This window comes from Sciurus carolinensis, chromosome 3, assembly GCF_902686445.1.
Source record: "Sciurus carolinensis chromosome 3, mSciCar1.2, whole genome shotgun sequence".
Lineage (NCBI taxonomy): Eukaryota > Metazoa > Chordata > Mammalia > Rodentia > Sciuridae > Sciurus > Sciurus carolinensis.
The window spans coordinates 7,455,985-7,476,129 of NC_062215.1; the positions used below are offsets into that span (position 1 = coordinate 7,455,985).

General features: G+C 49.4%; 3 protein-coding genes across 10 annotated transcripts in view; 2 read left to right on the plus strand and 1 right to left on the minus strand.

Annotated features, from left to right (window-relative positions):
* Positions 1-3,895, plus strand: part of Fam104a (family with sequence similarity 104 member A) — a 20,078-nt gene extending 16,183 nt beyond the window's left edge. For both annotated transcript variants that reach the window (XM_047544200.1, XM_047544201.1), the window contains one exon: positions 914-3,895. In XM_047544200.1, coding sequence (XP_047400156.1) covers positions 914-1,150 — 237 coding nt within the window. In that variant the 3' untranslated portion in view covers positions 1,151-3,895. The remainder of the gene's footprint in view (positions 1-913) is intronic.
* Positions 2,175-14,148, minus strand: Cog1 (component of oligomeric golgi complex 1). Of its 7 annotated transcripts, none has more exons than XM_047544173.1 (15): positions 13,799-14,147; positions 11,809-12,053; positions 11,491-11,672; positions 11,186-11,356; positions 9,130-9,286; positions 8,252-8,462; positions 7,126-7,917; positions 6,504-6,650; positions 5,859-6,020; positions 4,856-5,022; positions 4,071-4,179; positions 3,559-3,668; positions 3,401-3,479; positions 2,915-2,948; positions 2,183-2,358 (listed from the first exon to the last, which is right to left on the minus strand). In XM_047544173.1, exons 1-15 carry the CDS (start codon positions 14,105-14,107, stop codon positions 2,327-2,329), a joined length of 2,907 nt encoding a protein of 968 aa, XP_047400129.1. In that variant the 5' UTR covers positions 14,108-14,147; the 3' UTR covers positions 2,183-2,326. The 7 variants fall into 7 exon arrangements, with proteins under 7 accessions (XP_047400125.1, XP_047400127.1, XP_047400129.1 ...); XM_047544174.1 differs by lacking the exon at positions 2,915-2,948 and adding an exon at positions 2,602-2,657 and having other exon boundaries at positions 2,230-2,358; XM_047544175.1 differs by having other exon boundaries at positions 2,256-2,358; positions 2,915-2,951.
* Positions 13,754-20,145, plus strand: part of Slc39a11 (solute carrier family 39 member 11) — a 397,212-nt gene continuing 390,820 nt past the window's right edge. Inside the window, exon 1 of the mRNA XM_047544191.1 lies at positions 13,754-13,772. The gene's annotated coding sequence lies outside the window, so the exon portion shown is untranslated. The remainder of the gene's footprint in view (positions 13,773-20,145) is intronic.

Here is a 20,145-nt window from a genome sequence, read left to right on the forward strand (position 1 = left end):
AATTTCTGAGTGATTTGTCTTTGATTAGGGACCGCTGAGTATCTTCAGCATGATTAAAACACTTAAGTCATGTTATGTTGAAAAAATTAAGCATGCTTGTACCATACACATATGCATACTGTGCAAAAATGCCATACAACTTAATAAGAAGTATATTTTGTGCCTTGAGTGGTTGTGCAACACCATTGTATCCAGGATGAGATGATCACAAAGTTGGCATAGGTTTTTATCTTAACTTGTGCATTGTGCCCAGAATCCATCTTGTTAGTAATAAGGACACTTTTTTTTTTTTTTTTTTCTTTTTTATACCTTATACTAATGACTGACACTTTAGCTTGTAGACTGAGAACTTCTTTCTTTGGTTTATGGAAATTATTGGAATGAATGGCAAAAGCATAGACGATATGTAAAGGAATTAAGATATAATTGAAGAACTGGGCATGGTGGTGGATGCCTATAATCCCAGCTGCTTGGGAGGCTAAGGCAGGAGGATTGCAAGTTCCAGGCCAGCCTGGACAACTTAGCAAGACTGTCTCACAGAAATTGAAAAGGCCTGGGGATGTAGCTCAATGATAGAATGCCCTGGATTCAGCAGCTAGTACTGCCACACACATCCAAAGTAATGAAGGATGTGGAGTCCAGAGGTCTGAGCTTGAATCTGGATGCACCACCTCCCAGGGCTGTGTCACAGGGGTAATCCATCCCACTTGACCCAGCAGGGCAATTATGAGGATAGAATGCAGTGTCCAAGGTGAATGTGCTTCATGAACCTGAAAGCCCAGTTATGTGCTCATGCTGATAGTCTTAGAGCTAAGAGGGAAGAAAACTCTTAGTAGGGTGCAAATTAAACTATAGTAAAGCTCTTACTGCAGGAACAGGCATATGGTAACCTGGCTCTTCCTCTTCCTTCCAGTCTTCGAGCAGTGACAGTGGTGGGAGCAGCAGCAGCAGCAGCAGCATCAACAGCCCTGACAGGGCCAGCGGGCCAGAGAGCAGCTTAAGCCAGGTCATGCCCGGATCCAGCCCCAACACCCCTCAGCCTATGCCCGAGCAGTCTGCACTGTGCCAAGGCCCTTACTTCCACATCAACCAGACCCTGAAGGAGGCCCACTTTCACAGCCTACAGCACCGAGGACGGCCACCGACATGATGCGTGGGCAGTTTCTTGCCTTCTGTGAAGGGACAGCGCTGTGCAGATTTGATATTTCAACTTACAATTTGTTTTAAAAAATTGCACACAAAAAATGCCTGTTGGCTTTTCAGTCTATATTTGAAATAACAGGTTAACAGGCAGTTGTTTACTTGTGGTTTTGCTGCACTATTGCAATTTCAAAGGGGCTTTGAAGCAATTTTTTTATAGGATTCTTTTAAGGGAGGGTATCAAATCCATGTCAAGGCAGTGGTGTGAGGAAATCTCATCTGTGTGTTGCATCCATAGTGTGTCCAACTCAGACTGATCTCCAAATCTGTCAATTAGAAGTTCTACTTTATGTAAAGGGCCTTTTAAAAATGCGGGATCTTCAATTTTTTAATTCAATAAACTAGTAAAGAGTATCTAGTTTCCATGAAAAACATAAGGGCATTTTTTGTTTGTTTTTTTTCCAAAATATAGAAAGCTTGATTCAGTTTTGCACTGAAATTAACTGCCGTACTACCTCTTAGTATGTACACATCCTGTGGAAAGTACTCTCTGTTATAACAGGAGAATAATAGGATCCAGTTTAGACTGTGGAAGCGAAGCACCCTCCCAGTAAGTGTCCTCTCTGTTATATATTTGTATTTCCAGGGAGGATGTCCTTCAGACTCTTGTATACCCAGATAACTCTGCACCAGTATTCCTTCAGAGTCTGCACCTCAGACTCTAGTAGAAAATACTGCATAGTTTCAGAAGTAAAAAGTAGTAATGACTCTTTATCTTGCTCACAAACTCATATCAGCAGCTCATGTGCTCTCACTGATAATTCCCCTTGCAGTGGTGATAATTAAGGCACTTGTGAGTACTGAGGAAGCGTAAGCTGCGCGAACTGGTACCTGAAGTAACAAGTACTGTAAAGTGTTGGACAAGGATTAACTTTGTTTAAAGTCACCCCTAATGTGACTGGGGGCCTCATTCCATCACTGAAACTGGAAAGATTGGCGTGGCTTAGAAACAAATGAGCAGAGGCATCTTTAGGAGAAAAGAATGCAGCAGTATTTATTTAGAGATGGAAGTATTCCCAATTATTTAGTCATACTAGAGAGCCAGCCAAGTTTGAATAATGAAGATGCAGATGAGTCGTCTTCCTCGCTGACGAGCTGTCTGAATAAGGAGCCAGGATGCATCGGGTCATCTGCTCTGGAGAGTTCCGGGGGACCAACCTGCCATTGGAAGTAGAGGAAGTGCCTTAGAGTCCACCGGAAGCCACCTGCCCTCTCCCCTGACACTCCATTCCACTCGGAGGCCACACAAGTATAGCAGAGCTGAGAAGCATGGATGACTCCACTAAGAGGACTCTGCTGTTTGTTAGGATTGGAAAACGACATGGAACAGCACAGGATTTCATTATGTAACAACTAAAATCTGAGAATGAGGATTGTCCTAGGGAAAGAACACACGCATACCTCCCTTCCATGGGCTGTTCCTCTAGCAGGGACAGACTTTAAAGGCCAGCTGCGTGCTGTGGAAATGTAGTATGGAGGACGTTATAGCAAAGGCCATGCTGATGGGGCACGGGGTTTTGGCAAGAACTTGACCTTTCTTTTTTAATCTACTGTCTCTCAGATTTTAAAAACCAGATTTTAATGACAGGGAATACGGAAAGGACACATTGCTAATGTTTTGTCTAACAATAAAGCAAACAACAACTAAATGCTGTAAGAAGACAGGCTGTGTGAACTCTCAAACACACGCATACACAACACAATTCAGAAATACCCAGGAGGACTCCTGCAGGCTTAATGGAGGCATCCTACTGAAACAAAATGTGTATTAAGAAAATGTAAAATTTGAGGAAGCAAGCTTTTATTTTCCACCCAAATAAAAGATAATGGAAGATGAAATCATCACCAGAACAAAAGGACTTTCTCCAAGTAAGTATAATCATAATGGCAGGTTGACCATGAACTCTTTTTTACTCTACTAAAGGAACCATCTCCATCCTTTCGACATTTTCTACAGCCTTGCAGCCTGGGATACATTTAAATTATGAGGCTACTTGATAGTGTCAATGGGCATCTTTAAAAACTTATATTAGCTCAAGCTAGTAAAACCTTGTATTTCTCTATTGTGCCGCCATTAAAAGCAGCATTAGTGCATTTTGTCACTCAGTTCGTTATCAGTTTTTTCAAAGGGAGCTGATTGGGTGGCTTGGGGAGATGGGGACAGGATCCATAGGAAGACCCTCTTGCTCTTGGTACTAACCTGGGCTTTTGTTTCGATACTTCTGCTGGTTGACTTGGCCTTCCGAGTGCTTGTCATGCTCAGTGGAAGAAGTCCAAACCTCCAAGACGAGAGGAAAGAATTTCAGTGGCATGAACAGGCAGCTTTGGGGCCCAGCAAAGTCTCTCCAAATCGTTTACCTGATCTGACTTGATGCCAATGGCAGTATGTTGTGGGGTTCCTGGGAGTTGAATGCACTGCTCCGGGGGGTGAACTGACTCTCTGTGCCGGTAACCAAGCCAAACAGAACCTGACAAAAGGACCACAGGACAATGTGGGGCTCTGGCTGTCCAGGTCAGAGAGAATGACCTCTTTGGGGGGCTGTTCTTTCAGTGTGTTAATGCTTCAAATTGCTTTTTTTTTAATCACTGCCATGGATCAGAATCTCCTGGTAACAGTTTTTTTTATTCCTTATTTCTGAGGCTTGGGTAAAACTAATAATCCTTATGTACAAATAAAGGGGTCATGATCATGGTGCCCTGTGTGTGGGATTTTATCTAATCCTCTTTTAGCCATTATAACTAAACTCAGCTGTTTGTGTCTTGCCCCCTCCCAAGATTGCTTTGTGGAGTAGTAAGTACAGGAGCAGGTTTATTTTACAATTTGAGCCTGTGGCACTTAGTTCTCCCCAGGCACCTGTGACCTGACTTACAGAAGTTCGCTGCACCAGGCGGTTGAGGTTGCTGTTGAAGTGTGGTGTGAAGACGTCCAGGTCAAATGGATCGATGAGTGCCTCCAGGTGGTCAGTCACTTTCTCAATCCTGAGAGGATTAGGATCATTATTCTCCATAACATTTAAGGACAAGAAACAGTCTTACTGTATTTTATAGGTATAATGGAAACCACTAAGTGGATCTCAGACAGCTGAAGTGGTGACTTGGTATTTGTGTTACGGAGGTCACCTGCCGTGACGAAGTCAAGTCTGCCTCTTGCCCACATTGAGTTTTTAGGGGGAGCATTAAGAGCTCAAGTTACATGAGCAGTGGTGAGGCTGACGCAGGAATAAGGCTCCACCTACTTCTCTTGACTGTGGAATTTATCTGGCAGGCAGCCATTCATTATCTGATGGGCTGATAATGCTAGCACTCACTGTCTTAAGACCTGGGGAGCATCCTGGAAAGGGTGACAGGTGCTCCTTGACTACAGTGGGGCCACATCCCCCCAAACCCTCCACGAACTGAGAGCAACATACATAAATTCACAGCTGAACGTCACAGCTCAGCAACACAGAATGTGGCACTAGGAGAGGGTCACATCACATGTATTGTGGCCGGGGAGATCCAAAGTCAAAATTTGAATTGCAGTTTCTACTGAATGCTTATCGCTTACCCCCCATTGTAAAATCAAAAAACCCTCAGACAAACCCTGGAAGTGGGGGAATGTTGGTACTTGCACTATAAGAGACTGCCTTGGGGAGCCCGGGAGAGGATATGGCACCTGGAGTCGGGTTTGTTTCGGCCACTCTTCACCTCCTCACCCTTGGTTGTTAGAACAAGGCTGAGGTAGCGCAGGTCGTAGAGGAGCTGTAGTGCCCGGTTCTGGGTTACTGGGAATGCACCTTCTCTCTGCAAGTGAATTCCCACCCTGCTGAGAGGCCGCTCCTTCTGTGGCACAACAAACAGCTGTGTGTTCTGAGTGGCCTCAGCATGGTATGGCAGAAGCAGATGCTGTTCCCACTCAGAGCCTGTTTATTCTCAACAACAACAGGTTATGTAAGAAATTTCATCTCAAAACCAAACATCGGGGAAAAGTCCCAGCCCTAAAGAAAGGCCTCAGTGCTGTTGATGGTTACTGCAAAGGAACAGGCTTCCTGCATAAAGGAGATGGATGTGTGGGCGCCCAGGAGACTGAACCAGATTCCTCCCCAAACCAGGACTGGTACCTCTCAAAAATGTTGCTAATGAAATGGCATGGAACCCAGAGGCAGAAAGTATCACGGAAAGCAAGAGGGCTGTGAAGGCCGGGGGACAAGGACTTTCCTTAAGTGAGCACTTCTGTGTGCTTGCACCTGCCTTGTCACAGTCACTGCCCTCTCCCACTGCGGTGGGCACAGCGTGGGGTGTGCTTCCTTTTATGGGTGAAGAAACCAGTTGAGCAGGTCAGCTACTGGTCACATTTGATGCTGAGGAAACAGGTTAATGATTTGCCTGAAGCTTGCCTGGTGAAAAGTGGCAGTGCCAGGCTTGGAAGCTGGGCCTTTGATCCTGTGATAGCTTTTATCCTTTTGTCTGTCAACTGCCTTCTCCATGAAGACCTGTTTGACCCTTGAGAGTGGGTGCAAAATGGCAGAGCTGGAAGCCACGCCAAACCTGTTAGTGTGTATTTATAAAACCAGATGCCTGGGCTGGGTACTACACACTTCGGAGCCTGATGTGAACTGCATAAGCCCAAGATCGGCTGAGGTTTCTAGTTTTCAGTGGGAAAACACTCAAGTACCTACCTTAACCTGCTTTTCTTCTGAAAGTTTCTCATAGGCAGCTACCACTTGATCCATGCAGCTTTTCAGTATCTCCTGCAGCGTCACCTTTGGCAAGGCATGACCTCCAACCCGATTAATTTCCTGGCATAAGCTAAAGAGGAAGGACTGCACATACCAGGATGGCTGAAAGAACAAGGAATGTCGTATTGCCAGCTTGCACCAATTAAATGACCATTCATAGTAAAAGTGGGTCCATTTATCTTTACAAGGCACACACATGGGGACCTTGCCCTCTCCAATGAAGACACCTCTTACAGGCAGACTGTTTAACAGAGCCCCTCGTTAAGTTGTCCTTTCCATGGCCTGAGGTTGGCCTGGCAGGTGGCACCTGCTTTACGCTGCTGTTGTCACTAAAGGGTACGTGGTTCTATAACTAGCACAGAGCCCATGCTACAAAAGGAAAGAATCATTTACTGACCTCTTCAGATAGTCTGCTACTGAAGTGGTGCTACATCCACTCTGCCCCCACAGTAAAGTTGAACTTTACTTTGAGCTACTACTCAGAAGTTGCAATGCTGAATGATTTTCTAAAATGGTTTTGCTTCCCCCAAAAGCAGTTCTATTCCTTTTTCAGCCCAGGCCCCTGTGACAATGGAAAGTGCTCACCTGTGTAGGAAGTCGGATCTTGGATGTGACACTGTTGCCAGACTCTGTCTCCTCTTGAATTTCTAGTTCATCCCAGTTGGTGGCTGTGGCCAGGACTGAGCCAGCATCATCTAAAAGCAATGACTGGGTGAATCCATGAATCAGAACCTGGTGATAAAAAGTGAATGGCCACATGTAAGTCCTTCAGAGCTTTTGTAGAGTTTGTTTAAAACTATCAGCTCCCACTCCTGGGGGTTAGGTGTGGGGTGACAAGTGGCCAACACCACTCTCCTTTGATCCAGTTGCCACGATCAGCAATGGGAATGTGGTTGCCAACCTCCCTACTAATGTCAAATGTCATACGTAAAAGATGAGTAGAGACTGAAGGGATTATGGCATTTACCCTGAAGACCCAGAAATATGGAGCTCCGCCCAGGCAGGAAGCCTTTCATTTCCATCTGACGGAAGGTAAAAATGCAGGGCTTCCGTCTATAAAATCTGGGCTAAAAACAAATGTAAGGCCAAAGTAACTACATGAGATAAGCAGTTATTCCCTTACTACTGAGGCACCTTAAGAGGTCGGCAAGACTGGAACACGAGCAAGGGAGGTGACCCAGGGATCCTGTGAAGTCCCATCACTCACTCTCACAACTGCTGAGCTCCAGACCCGGTAGCCCATCACACTCTGCAGGAGGAGAACATCTTTAACCTCTTGCCACTTGGCCTGCACAGGAAGGATTTCCTGAGCTTTGCCCTTCCCCGGCCTTTTCACGACTCTAGCCTCCCTTGCTGGTTTGTCAGAGCTCCTGGACTTTCCCACAATACACTGCTTCAGGTGGGGGCACAGTTCTCCCAGAGACTGGCAGAGTCTGGCCATGAAAAGGACTGCATGCAGCTTGGTGCCTTGGAGGACATCCTGCTGGCTCTGCACAACTTCCTCGATGTTCTGCAGCTCCACCTTGATGCAATCCATGATGTGCTTGATGCATGCCACAGAGTGAGTCTGTAGCATGTCCTGCACAGTCCCAGCATCTGCGTATCTGTCAAAGGCAGAGTTCCTGGCCTGCATGGGGACAGTATCCTTGGGCAGAGGCACATCATCAGAGGGAAGGTAAGCCAGGAGGTCATCCAATTTAACCTTCAGTTTGGAGTCCAGGGCAGAGCAGAAGTTCTGCACACAAGGGCTAACAGCTTGGGCTTTCATTGAGAGGCCACTACTGGTGAACTGAGTCCGGTTTGCCACGTTGACCCAGGCAGCATCTGGAGGCAGGTCACTGGGACTCTCTGACCAGAGGAAGAGAGACATGTTCTGCTCAAAGTGGATGTGCTTATTCGATGTGGAGTTGTTGGTGCTACTCTCAAGCTCCTGCAAAGCTGAGACCAGGAGTTCTTTGGAGCTCCTGGAGATGGATTCAAAGCCTTCTTTTGTCAGAGTCTAAGAGAGAATGAGAAAAGAGTTTTAATCACTATTCCTTTAAGGAAACTTCAAAACAAGTTACCCAAATCACAATTTATCCTAGTTATCAGAATGTTCTTCATGTTTAGGAAGTGACATGGTGTAGCAGAGAACAAAGATGCCAAGACTGATGGACATGGGTTGACTCTGGCCATCTGCCTAAGGCCTGGTGTCCTTGTTAGCTCTGGAACCCGGCTATGTTAATAAGTAGGGAAAGAATGCACTGAGGAAGTGACAGAAGTCTCCCAAGACAGACACAGACCGCATTAGGGTTGGGCTGTGAAATGCCGGCCCATGTGATTTTCCACCTCACCTGTAACCGGTCCAGGAAGAGCTGCTGCATCATGTCCTCCCAGAACAAGAGTGGCCTCTCCAGAAGCCGCTGACACACCACCTCCCAGCTGTGATTGGCGGACTCATTGGTAAGTAACTCCCACATGGCATCTCGGATCCCTGCGAGACCCTTCATGCTCTTCACATACATAAGCAGGTTGGTGATGCCATTTTTAATGTCTTCGTTACACCTGCAACGAGATCATTCCTTTCCTTTTGTCGTGATGCTGGGGGAGCAAACCCAGAGGCACTCTACCACTAAGCTACATCAGCACCCCCCTTGAGACAGGCTCTAAATTGCCAAGGCTGGCTTCAAACTTGAGATTATACCATCTTGGTTTTCCAAGTAGCTGGGATTACAGGAATGTGCCACTGGACCCAATAGATCATTCCTGTGTCCTGTGGGCTTATTTCTTTGGGGTTCTCATGCCTTTAATAAGAAACACATGAGGATCCCATTTGAAATCCATGTCTGTCTAAAGAGTGTTGAGAGGTATCTGTCAGTCTATCAACATAGTGTGATTCTGGCTGGACTGGGGTGTGGAGTCTGGCCTCTTACCAGGCCCACTCTTGCTTCCCTGGGGTATGGAAGGAAGTCTAGCCCCCATGGAATGGCTTCAAAAATCAATGCATTGAAACAAGCTTAGGGGTTGCAGAACTTATACAGAGAATTGTAAAGCCTCTGCATAATATTTTCAAAGACAAATTGTTCCTTGGTTCTCCCAAGGTAGGTGCTAAGTGGCCATGGAGGCAGGAATGGCCCTGAGTGAGCAGTTGACATGTGGCACATCTCTTCACATCCCTGTATGGTCATATCCAAGGATGCAGAGGGATAAAGCTGGCCTCAAGGCTTCTCACATGTGGATCCATTTCTGCAGCGTATCTCTCAGGTATTCCTGGCTGATGGGATGTGCAAGGGTTCGGAGTGCTGGCTGGAACTCAATGACAGATGCTGGCAGGTATCTGAACCAGCTGCAGAGCTTCATCTCCCCTCTCAAGACACTGATGCCCTTTCCTAGGGAAAAGGTTGAGTGAGAAGCAACTTAGGCCATATTCTGAATAGCATATTAAAAATGAACCTAGGAGAAATTTCCAAAAGTCATTTCATTTTTCTCTGGGTAGGTCAAACTGGCCCCCTGAAATAGGGAGAAAAATAAAGTAGCGCATACATCCACACCCACCCTCATCAGGGGTGCAGTAGCTTCCCTATAACTCTGGCCGTCCCATTGACTGAAAAGAATGACAAAGGTCAGGAAGGGAAGGAATGAGGGAAGAAATGAGTGCTGAGTAGTCCTTATCTTTGTTTTCTTTTCTTGAGGTGAGGTCTCATTATATTGCTCAGGCTGGCAGTGAACCCTGGACCCCACAGGTCTTCCTGCTTCAACCTCCTGCACAGCTGGGACTACAGCTGTGTGCCACCATGCCTGGCCGTCCTTGACATTTTAAAAAGTAGAACTTCAGTTTTCACGAACATATAAGCTAATCCTTTCCCTTTCCTCCTCCTCCTGCTTCCCTTGAAGATCTATGGGGAGAAGTGTTGAGCACCCACCCTGATGAGTGAGTTGCTGGTAGCTCTGCAGGCCAATGCCGGTCATTGCTGGGAGGAATTGCTCGCTGTATTCTGTGCACAAGGTCCCTATGCTGTCTCTTGTACTCTTCCAATGTCATGACAGATGAGCCAATACTCATCTTTAGTGACAATGATAAATACTGAATGGAGCATCTGGAGGGACACCGAAGCGGTGGTGCCCTTCCTGAGAGGCAGTTACTCAAAGATGGCCCTGTATGACATCACCTCTCCCTCTGGAAATGACCAGCTGGCCATAACCACACTCCTTTCCACCTTTGTACATCCTCAGTCTATTTTGCTGACACTTCTGTCTGATCTTGGAGCACTAGAGTTCCATGCGGCACCATCTTCTGTCATTTTCTTTGCTTACTGATGATGGCATCCATTCCCTTGGCTTCAAATAATTGCCATATGCAGATGCACTGCACCTATGTGTCTATCCAGCCCTTTCACTGCTGTTTTCTGGGCCCAGTTGCCCACCCACTCCCCATTCCAAGGTCTCAGTTATCTTCAAGGTGACATTTGCATGTCAACCATCACCAGTCCCTTCAAACCAGTTCCTCTGGACACCTTCCCTCCCACACCCCATACAGCTAATCCTTCACCGCATCCTCTCCTCAACAGGTATCTGAGCTGTCCAATGAGTTCCATCTTTACTGCTCCCTCCTAACCCAAGCTCCAGTGGCTGACTCCTAGACCACAGTGACAGCCTTCTAAGCAAGCTCAGTATCCCTAACCCCATGGGACTCTACTGCTTACTACACAAAAGCCAAAGCATTTATTTAATTACAGTTGGGACAAATGCTAACCAAAGATGTAGGGGATCTCTGGGAAATAGAGGGACCACACCAAGTCTGTAAAGTCTAGGAAGATTAGCACTGTTCTTTGGATAGAGTTCAAATTCCAGCTTGGCCCATAAGTCTTAGCATTACCTGGCTTCAGTTTCCCTCCTCATCACCCACTAAACCTCAGTCTCGCTGGCTTTCTTCAGTTTCTCAATACACTAACATCCTCCTTGCCTCAGGACTCTGCTCACCCTGTCCCTTTGTCTAGAATTCTTCTTTCCACCTTCACCTGAGTAACTCTAACTCAACCTTCAGCTTTGAGTTTAAAGACCATTTCACCTGGAGGCCATCTGTGAACTTGTAAGTTCCAAGGCAACTTGTACTGTGCACATTGACAGCAATGACCAGTACTGACTCACATTTGTGAGTTCTGTATCTGCTTCACTAGACTGTGACCACCAGAAAGGAAGTGTCCATGTTTGTCCAGTTCACTGCTCTATCCCTAGAGCTTTAGCACATGGCTAGCATGGTTGAGAGAAACAGCTGGTTAAGAGCTTACCAGTAGGATTCTGGCCTGTGATAGTCTCCAGAGTAGAGAAGAGCAAGCCACATGGCAGTGATGGATCTGGCAGCAGACCTTCTGGCAAAGTGTAGAAAAGGGCATGAGCCTGGTTCAAAGTGGTGGCCAGCAACTCCACCAAGGAGCAAATCTGGGCCTTGATGCCAGCACCTATGAGAAAACCATCCTCTATTAAACAGTTTTTTTAGTGAAGAACAGATCACTCTGGATACCTCATTTTCCCTGAGCTCATCCTGTTCCATCCCATGCTTAAGGAGCAAACTTCGGAAAGAAGCCACACCCACCATGGTGTGGCTGGTTGAGAAGTTTCTGAATAGTTGTCTTTCTGGCCAACAGGAAGTCTGTCAGGGCTTGGCGGGGAGAACTCTCCTCTAAGAGCATTATAGAGCAGAGGGCCTCAGCTATAGCTTGGTCGGACACAGCTTGGCATTTAAGTAACATCTTGCTTTCGTGTAGAATGGTTGATCTAGAGAGATGACAAAGATCAACATGGAATTTTTACCATTTTCTTGGATGAAAAGCCATGGAAAGAAGCCAGATCCCATAAATATGTAGTGATGAGGCCTGGCCATCACCAGAGGTCTTATGTCAGATCCACTTACCGGAAGTGGCTGGCTGCTGCTACCTGCCGGATGAGTATAGGGAATCGGGAAAGGATGGGGTTGTATCGGGAACTAGAAGAATCCAGCTGAAGCAGGCTGTGAAGGTGGCAGCAAAGCAGGTAGAGCTGTGTAGCATGGAGATACTGAGAGGCCTCCATAAAGCTCCAGATCTTCTCAGGAATTTCTAAGAGTAGTTTGATCTGGGCAGCCATGCTGTAGAACTTCTCCTGGGATGGTGGCTGTGGCTGCAGGAAAGGGCAATGAAGTCAGAAGAGCAAACAAAAGCAGAGGTCAGAAGTTAGTGTCCTATAGTCACGGAGTTTTAGGACCTAAAGCTTTCTTTAAGCTGAACTCAGTACTACTCAGAAGGCATCAAGTTCTGATGTAAACCTTTATCTTGCCCTCTGGTTATCAGTGATCCTCTTGACTTCTTGACATCAGGGAACCCTGTGGGCTAACCCTTGGTGAGCTTCCTCCTTCCTTCCCTGACCTTCAGTCTTCCTACTGTTTCTCCAGTTTCTGTGAGGGCACTGTGGGCTTTGCTGACTGCTCTTCTTCACCAATCCTGCACCAAATATTCATCTGCTCAGTCTTCAGTCCTCTCCTTTCCCCAGTCTGTCCTCTCACTTCAGGACTCCCTGCCTTCAGGCATTCCCTTATGAAGGGATTAGTGCCCTACAGAAGTGCTGGAGAAACCAGCCTAGGCCCTTTATACTCTCCTGCTTTCTGCCAGGTAAAGGTGCAGCAGCAGGATCCTCAGCAGACATCCAATGCCATCACATTTATCTTGGACTTCCCAGGCCCTAGAACTGTGGAAGTATGTCATTATGAATTACCCAATCCCAAGTATGTTGTTACAGCAGCATACATGGACTAAGACAGCCATATTCCAAATCTCATCTGTCCTTAAGGGTCCTCAGTAAGGCATTGAGAAGGACCCAAGCCTAAAGTCACTTCCTTCAGAACTGTTAAGGTAAAAGGACACAATTATTTTGGGAATTAGTCACTTTTACCTTAAAATGTTTCCAACTGCTATTATAAGTTATTTACATTTTTCCTGATAACTTTCCATGGCTTTATTCCTTGCCTAGAATGTAAGCTTCTTCAGAGCAGGAACTGGGTGAAGTGAACACAGAAGACTCACAAATTCTGTGTGTCTGACCAAGAATAAATCAGATATAACTATGAAAATCAATACATTTCTAAAATCAGGCATAATACAAGTCAGCTTTTTAGTAAGCCTGGAAGCATGCCTCAGTCACAGCCAAGTCTGGCTACCTGTGTGCGGAGGGGGCACAGCTTAGGGAGGGATGAGGTCACTGACTTAAAAAACACAGATTTCCAACCTTCTGTGTATTGTTCTATTGTGATACCCCAGTCTACTGGCCTGGATTTTTCTGAAACCCAGGTAACACGAGAAAGTTTCAAATGGGAGCTGGATAGTACTTTGGCAATTTCTTCTTTCATGTTGCAGGAAGGCTCCTTCCAGGTTATGAACAGATTCTTTATTCACCTGTTCTCCCTCTATGCTCTTCTACTGTGTTCATCCGTAGGTCAGCACTCCTTAAGCAGGCAGGCTGCTGCTGCTCAGGATGCCTACCGCCCGTCCTTCCACAGGGGTTTGAACGTTAGCGTTGGGGGGATGAAGACGTGGTGGTCTGAACCGACCTTCGCTCTCTACCCTGAAAACGCTCCGCTACTCGAAGGCGAGGGCCTGGAGGCCGGGCTCCGACCCCGCAAGCTGGGGCAGCCCTTTGGCTCTAGGGAAGGTGCTGGGGGCGGGAGAGGGGAGGCTGGGCCGCGGCCGCGGGGAGAGGCATCTGCTCCCTGAAAACCGGCGTCCGGAGGCGGGGTGCACGCAGGAGCCGCGCCGTCGGGAGACCCCTGGCGTCTCAGCTAAGCCCGAGGCGAGCGCGGCGAGGACGCACGGCCCAGCGAGCGCCCCGGCCGGCGGCTCCGGGAAGGTGAGGGCGCGGCGGGCGGGACCCACCTGCGGGGCGCGTGGGGGCCGCGGCCAGCCGGCCTGGCGGAGGCGGGCACAGTACTGGTCGGTGGCCTTCACGGCGTCCACCAGCCCCTCGGCGCAGCGGCGCATCTGTCCGATGGTGTCGGCCGCCTCGATCAGGTCGCGGTACCGCTCGCCCACCATCTGCCGCAGCTCCTCCTTCTTGTGCTCGATCTCGGCCCGAACCTGGCGCTCCAGCCCGCGGATCTCCTCAGCCCCATGAGTCTCGAAAAGCGCCGCGGGATCGCGGAGATCCAGTCGCTTCATCGCCGGGGAGACAGCCGCAGCCGCCATGGTGCCCTGGTTAGTCGGCCACCGGCCGCTTCCGCCGCCAGCCCCGCCCCACCGCCATCTTTGTTGGGGGCGACCGCGCTTCCGCCCCGCCGGGAGCCATGTTTGTTCCGGGCAGCGTAACTGCTGGCCAGAGCCTCACGGCTGGGGTCTTTCTTCCTTGGAGAACTGCTCGCAGGCGAGTTAGTGATCGTTATTAACGGCGGCCTGACGGCGACACCTCGACGCTCGCGTCTTCTTCTGGGCCGTCTCCACGCCAGCGTGGGTCCTTGTGTCCTGCGACCGCGCACCTCGCCGTCGGTGGGCCCTTCCTCGCGTCGGGCTGAGGCGCGCCGGGGCCGACCTGCCCGAACCCTCCAGGGCAGTGGCCCGGGGCAGCCCAGGGAGGAGCAGAGCCGCCCCTGCTCCTGGGAGTGGTTGGCTTGCGGAGGCTGCCCGCAGGCCCCCTGGTCGCTGTTCGGCGTCGGTGTCCCGGTTGACGAGCGTTTCGGAGTTGCCCATCGCGTTTCAGATGCGCCCCCGATGCAGCCCTCCCGCGGGGAAGGAGGGCAGTGGGCACAAGACCGTACTGCCTGCCTGCGGGGTCGGGGTGACCCATGATGATAAACCTGGGGGCTGCTGGCCAGCTTCTCCTGGGTCAGTTCAAGAGTCTGTTCAAGAGCCTTCGTTTTAAGAGTTTATCATGGGAGATTTCATGCTCACACCAGTGTGGAGAAAACAGCACGATGTGCCCATCGCGGTGTCTGTCTCATGGTCAGGCCATCTGCAGCCCTCCAGTTTCCTCTCCCACCCACCACCTCCATTATTATTATTGCTTTGGTACCAGGGATTGAACTCCGGGCACTTGACCACCGAGCCACACCCCCAGCCCTATTTTGTATTTTATTTAGAGACAGGGTGTCACTGAGTTGCTTAGCGCTTTCCTTTTGCTGAGGCTGACTTTGAACTTGGGATCCTCCTGCCTCAGCCACTGGGTTAACACCTGTGCCACCATGCGTGGCTTCACCTCCATTATTTTGAGGTAAATTCCAGGCATCAAAAAAATCAATCTGTAAGTAAATTATTAAGTTATGATATTCCAGTATCCCTCACAGTAGCCCTACCACATGGGGAATGTAATTCTCATTTTTGCCGTGGTTAACTCAAGACTGAGAGGCAAAGGGATTTAATACAGTTTCCAAAGCCTGTCTTCCACATCATCTAATTTTGTGTACACATCAGCTTTGCAATGTAGGTAGGAACATTCTGTGCATGATTAAAACAAGAGAAGTTTATTTACCTGCCCAGGCCACATAACTTGTAAGTGACAAGTCAACACTTGGATCTAAATTTTTGGCTCCCACCCTTTCTACATTTTCAGTTTGCCCCCAACCCAGAACGCCCTCTGGTGGCGGGGCTGTTTCTGTAATCCCAGTCTGCAGGTGCAAATGACCTTTACTCAGGTTGCCAGCATCTCTTTCTGTCCCTAGGAAATTCCTGTCTGTCTGGCAGGGTCTTTTCCCAGGACCCCTATGGCTGTGGTGCAAGTCTGTGCCTGGGACTTTGATCAAAGGCAGGGAAGAGGGTGGGGATTTCATTCTGCTGATTGGTGCAGGTATCCCCTCCCCAGCCACAGCTCCCAAGTACCAAATGTTGGGTGGTGGTGGAGGCAGGTGTGGGTATCATCCACAAGGTGTCCTCCCCACAGTCACCCTGTGGCATGCTTTGATTGGGCTCTAAACCAAAGAGCATTCCTCTGTTCCTACGTGTTCCCTTAGCTGCTTCCCCAGCATTCCCAGAGTTTCCACGAGCTGTCCTCATGTCTCATTGCTAAATTTTGTTTCTTTAAAAAAATCAAAAGTGGTGTCTGTGGCTTGCCCTGGAGACTGATACTTGCTCCTGAGTTTCCAGCTCTTGGAGAGTTTCCGAGGCCTTTCCAACAGCATGTGGGGAAATGCCAAGGTAGTAGAGTGTGGAGCAGGGGCTTCATGTGAGGTGGCTTGAACTTGTGCACAATACCTATAGTTTTCAGGTCCAACAGAGGCCAGCCGGTTGTCCCCACCACCCAGTGTGTTCTGAAACCAGACTTGCTCTCCCTGCCTTTCTGCTGCGTTTCCCTGGCCAAGTTCATCTGACCGCCCTGAAGATGCCACTGTTGCCCTTCTCCCGGCAGAAATGAACAGTGGCGGAGGCTGTCGAGAACTTTCTTTCCCTGAGGCCTGGAGGAAATGTGCAAATGGCTCCTGGCCCTGAAGCCCTCTCTCCCTTCCCCTGCACCCAGGGAGCGGCCCTCCTCTCCTGCCTCCTTCTGCACAGCAGCCAGAACTACTGGGGATTGCTGTAAGAGCTCAGCTGCAGCAGCTGGACCAGGCCCTGTGCCAGGGACAGAGGAACTGGTGAGGAACTAGTCTTTTTACTCAAGGCGTTAGGAGCTCCCGCATTGCTGCAGTGTAGTTTTGGCGTAGGGATGAGTGCAGGTGTGTCATGAATGATTCTTCATGTCCACCTTCCTTTTACCCCAGATCTTTAGTTGAGAATTTTAAACACGAGATGTTCAGCAGGTTGTGTTTGGATCACTGTGGGCCCCCAAAATCAAATCTAGTCATTCTGCTCATAATAACCATGATTTTAAACATCTAGGCATCTGCAGATAGCATCTCTCATTCTTACAACAATCCTACACATAAGTGGGGTGGCAGTCATTTTATAGATAAAACCAGGGTTCATCAGGACCAAATAACCTGTGGAGGTCACAGAAGCAGGTCCACAGCCAGCCTGCCTTCAGATCGCAGTCAGCCAGACTCTAGAGGCCCTTGATCCTTGCACTTTCTTGCATGATTAGCTTTAAAGAAAATTTCAGAATATCAGGAGACCGGTGGCCCAGAGAATTCTGAGCAACGTTCAGATGGTCCCCACACTGCTGCCTGCCTGAGAGTGGGTCTCTAATCATGCAGGCAATTTGGGGACTCAAGTTGGAGTGAATTGGCTAGGGATTTGGGGGCAAATGTCACATGGGGTGGCCATGCCTAGTGGGCATGCTGAAGAACTCTTTCAGAACTGGAGACATATCCTGACATTTTTGTTTGCTGTAGGCCCGTTGGTACAAACCATCAGTATTTACTTTTCTCATTCAGAAGGTTGAGGGGACATACTCCTTACTTTGAAATACAGAAAATAAGCTAGAATGATGCTTGAAATAGCAGTTTTGCCATATTTGAATATTGAGTGTCCTCCAAAGGCCCATGTTTTAAAGGCTCCATCTCTAGGGTGGTGCTGTTGGGAAGTGGTAGAACCTTTAAGAGGTGGGGTCTGGTGGGAGGCCGTAGGTCACTGGGGCTGGCACCCTGCTCCCCTCCTCGTCTCTCTTTACTTCATGGCCATGAGGTGCATGGCCATGGCTTGGCTTGACTATACACTCCTGCCATGCTGCACTGACTCTCCCCAGGCTCAAGGTGATGGGCCAGCTGATCTGGACCGAAACCCCCCAAAACAGCCAAAACAAACCTTTTTGCTTTATAAGTTGATGATCTCAGATGTTTGTTACAGTGATGGGAAACTGACAAATACAGATTCGTAACAAGCTTTTGTAGATACCATGCATTTTTCCTTTGAGCAGGGTGTGGTCCATCATCTGGGAAAGGTTCCGATAGGTTGTGTGGTTCTGGTACCAAGTAATTTGGCCCATATTTGCAAAATGTCATGTGCATATGTCACATAATCAGAGTATCTGCACAAAAGATGCATTGGAAAAGGCATAAGCATCCTCCAACACAACATGCTTTATATTTGAAATAATAAAAGTAATTACAAACAATTCCCATGCATATCACACCCACTTAACCCTTGTCTTTGCACTTCCTCTTGGATGTAAGGTGGTTGCATGTTTCATGTCCACATAGAATCTGAAGAGTGCCTCAGCTGAGCCTCGTTCCTGGGCTCTGATGACGGAGGAGGCGTGTACTCTGGTAGAGTTAGGGTGGAAAGGGGGCTGGGCACACCCAGAGAAAAGAGAATACATGGGAGATACAGAATTACTTAGGAAAAAGGAAACAAGAAGTCCAACTTTGGGAAGGGAGAAAGCTTCAAAGAAGAGGAAAGGAAAGGAACGTGATCACAGATTAGCAGGAGGACAAGGAAGCGGGGACGATGCAGTAGGGGACAGACCATCAGTAGGAGCCCTGTAGGACTGGACAGAAGGTGGAGATCTACACTACTGCCCAGTGGGATTCAGACATTTGGTGTTTGTTCTTGGTGAGATGCCAATGGCATGGAGGGTGTATGGTAGTTGTCTTCACATCTTATCTTTATGGCAGTGTTTATCAGCCTGTGTCTACTGGAGGTGACATTTGTGGTAGAAGAGGCGGTTATTTGACTTCACTGTTTACAGATACCTGAGACCCTGCCTTCAACAAACAGTCGGGCAGGCGCTGCACCTGAGGAGGGAGCCTCCAAGTCTGGCTTCACAGCACCTCAGCACCCTGACTCAAAGGGACCACGGCCAAGTTCACCTCCAGACTGCGTCCTGTGCAGTGTGTCTGAGCCCCTCCTGTGTTAACTAGCCCTGTGCTGTGCGTGTTGGGGGTACGAAGGGTATTTTACTAAAGCTCGGATTCTGAAGCAAGCGCTCTCTTCCCCTCACCTGTCCTGTGTTGTCTGGTCTGTCTGCCCACCTTCCCACCCCAGCTGACGGACTTGGTTTATCCGTATTGAGAAAATGGGACTCTGCCAGGAGCGGCCTCACGTTCTCTCCACCAAAACTACCAACCTATCCCCCCGAACACAGGCTCCCACCTTCTGCCTTGTCTCCTGTCACTCAGACAAAGTGGCTTCTCCTCTGAGCTCTGCGCGTGACCGGGCGCTCACCCTCCTGTCCCTAAGACCTCATGTCCTCCTACCTCGTCTCTTCCCTCCTAGGAGATCACGCCCACTGTCTTACAATGCTTCCCCTGGATCTTCCGCCATCCAAGGAGACTGCGCTGTCTGTGCGTCCCCCTCCTCCTCCCTCATCCTGGCCAAGTGTCTCCGCCCTTTCCGTCCCCAAGTCACCACCTGCTCTTCCGCCCGTCAGGTCGTCTCCGCCACCACCGCATCCACCACGTCCACCAAAGGGCCTCCCTCTCCGTCTTGCCAATTTCAGTAGTAGCTTCTCAGTTTCCGGACCTTTCCGGAGGCCCTTGCGACGCTCCTCCTGAGGCCTGTGATGGGTGCTGTGCCTTCTCCTTCCCTCCCCAGGCACCACTTCTCCATCACTTTCGCTGCTGCTTTCTCTGCTTGACCTCTCCATGTGGGCTGGGCCTGGGCTCCCGCCTTAGCACCAGCCTCTTCTCGGTCTGCCTCCTGTGGCCTTAGGAGCTGGAGGCTCACTGCAGTGGCTCAGGGAGAAACCTGTAAAATGGGAAGGAGGAGCAGCCGCTTCTGAGTGACCTGCATTGTCACTGTGGCCCCAGCCCCCGGTTTGTGCCTCCACTGCCTCTAGAATAAGCTGTCCCCCGCTCCCCGTCCCACACCCGCTGGCCAGGCCGGCCTGTCTCCCGCAGGGACACCGCCCTGTTTTCCTGGCCAGCGCTCAGGAATGACCCTTCATCTCTCCCCCTCCTCCCCCTCCACACCCAGCCCGGACCTGCCCAGGCTCTTCCTCCAGAGCAGAGGTCCGTGAACTTCAGCTGTGAGGAGCCAGATGGTGCATGGGCATGCAGCCCGGGGCCTCTGTGGCCACTCCTCCACGGAGGCCTGTGAAGTGCAGAAGCAGCAGTGGACAGAACGTGAGCCCTGGGCACAGCTGTGTCCCAGTAGGACTTGCTGGACGGAAACAAGCCGAAGGCCAGCGCTGACCTGCGGACCCTGGTCTGCTGGCCCCCGCGCTTCCGTCTCCACTGTCGCCCTCCTGGTTCTCGTCGGAACCACTCCAGTGACCTTCCAACTCCCCGATTCTGCTCTCGGCCCCCCTAGTTTACACCTCTCACCACAAAGCCAGCTGACTCTCCTAGCAGTGGAAACCAGGTCTTGGGCATCCTCTGCATAAAACCTCCCAGGGCCGCCATCCCTCTTGGCCTTGGGTAAAC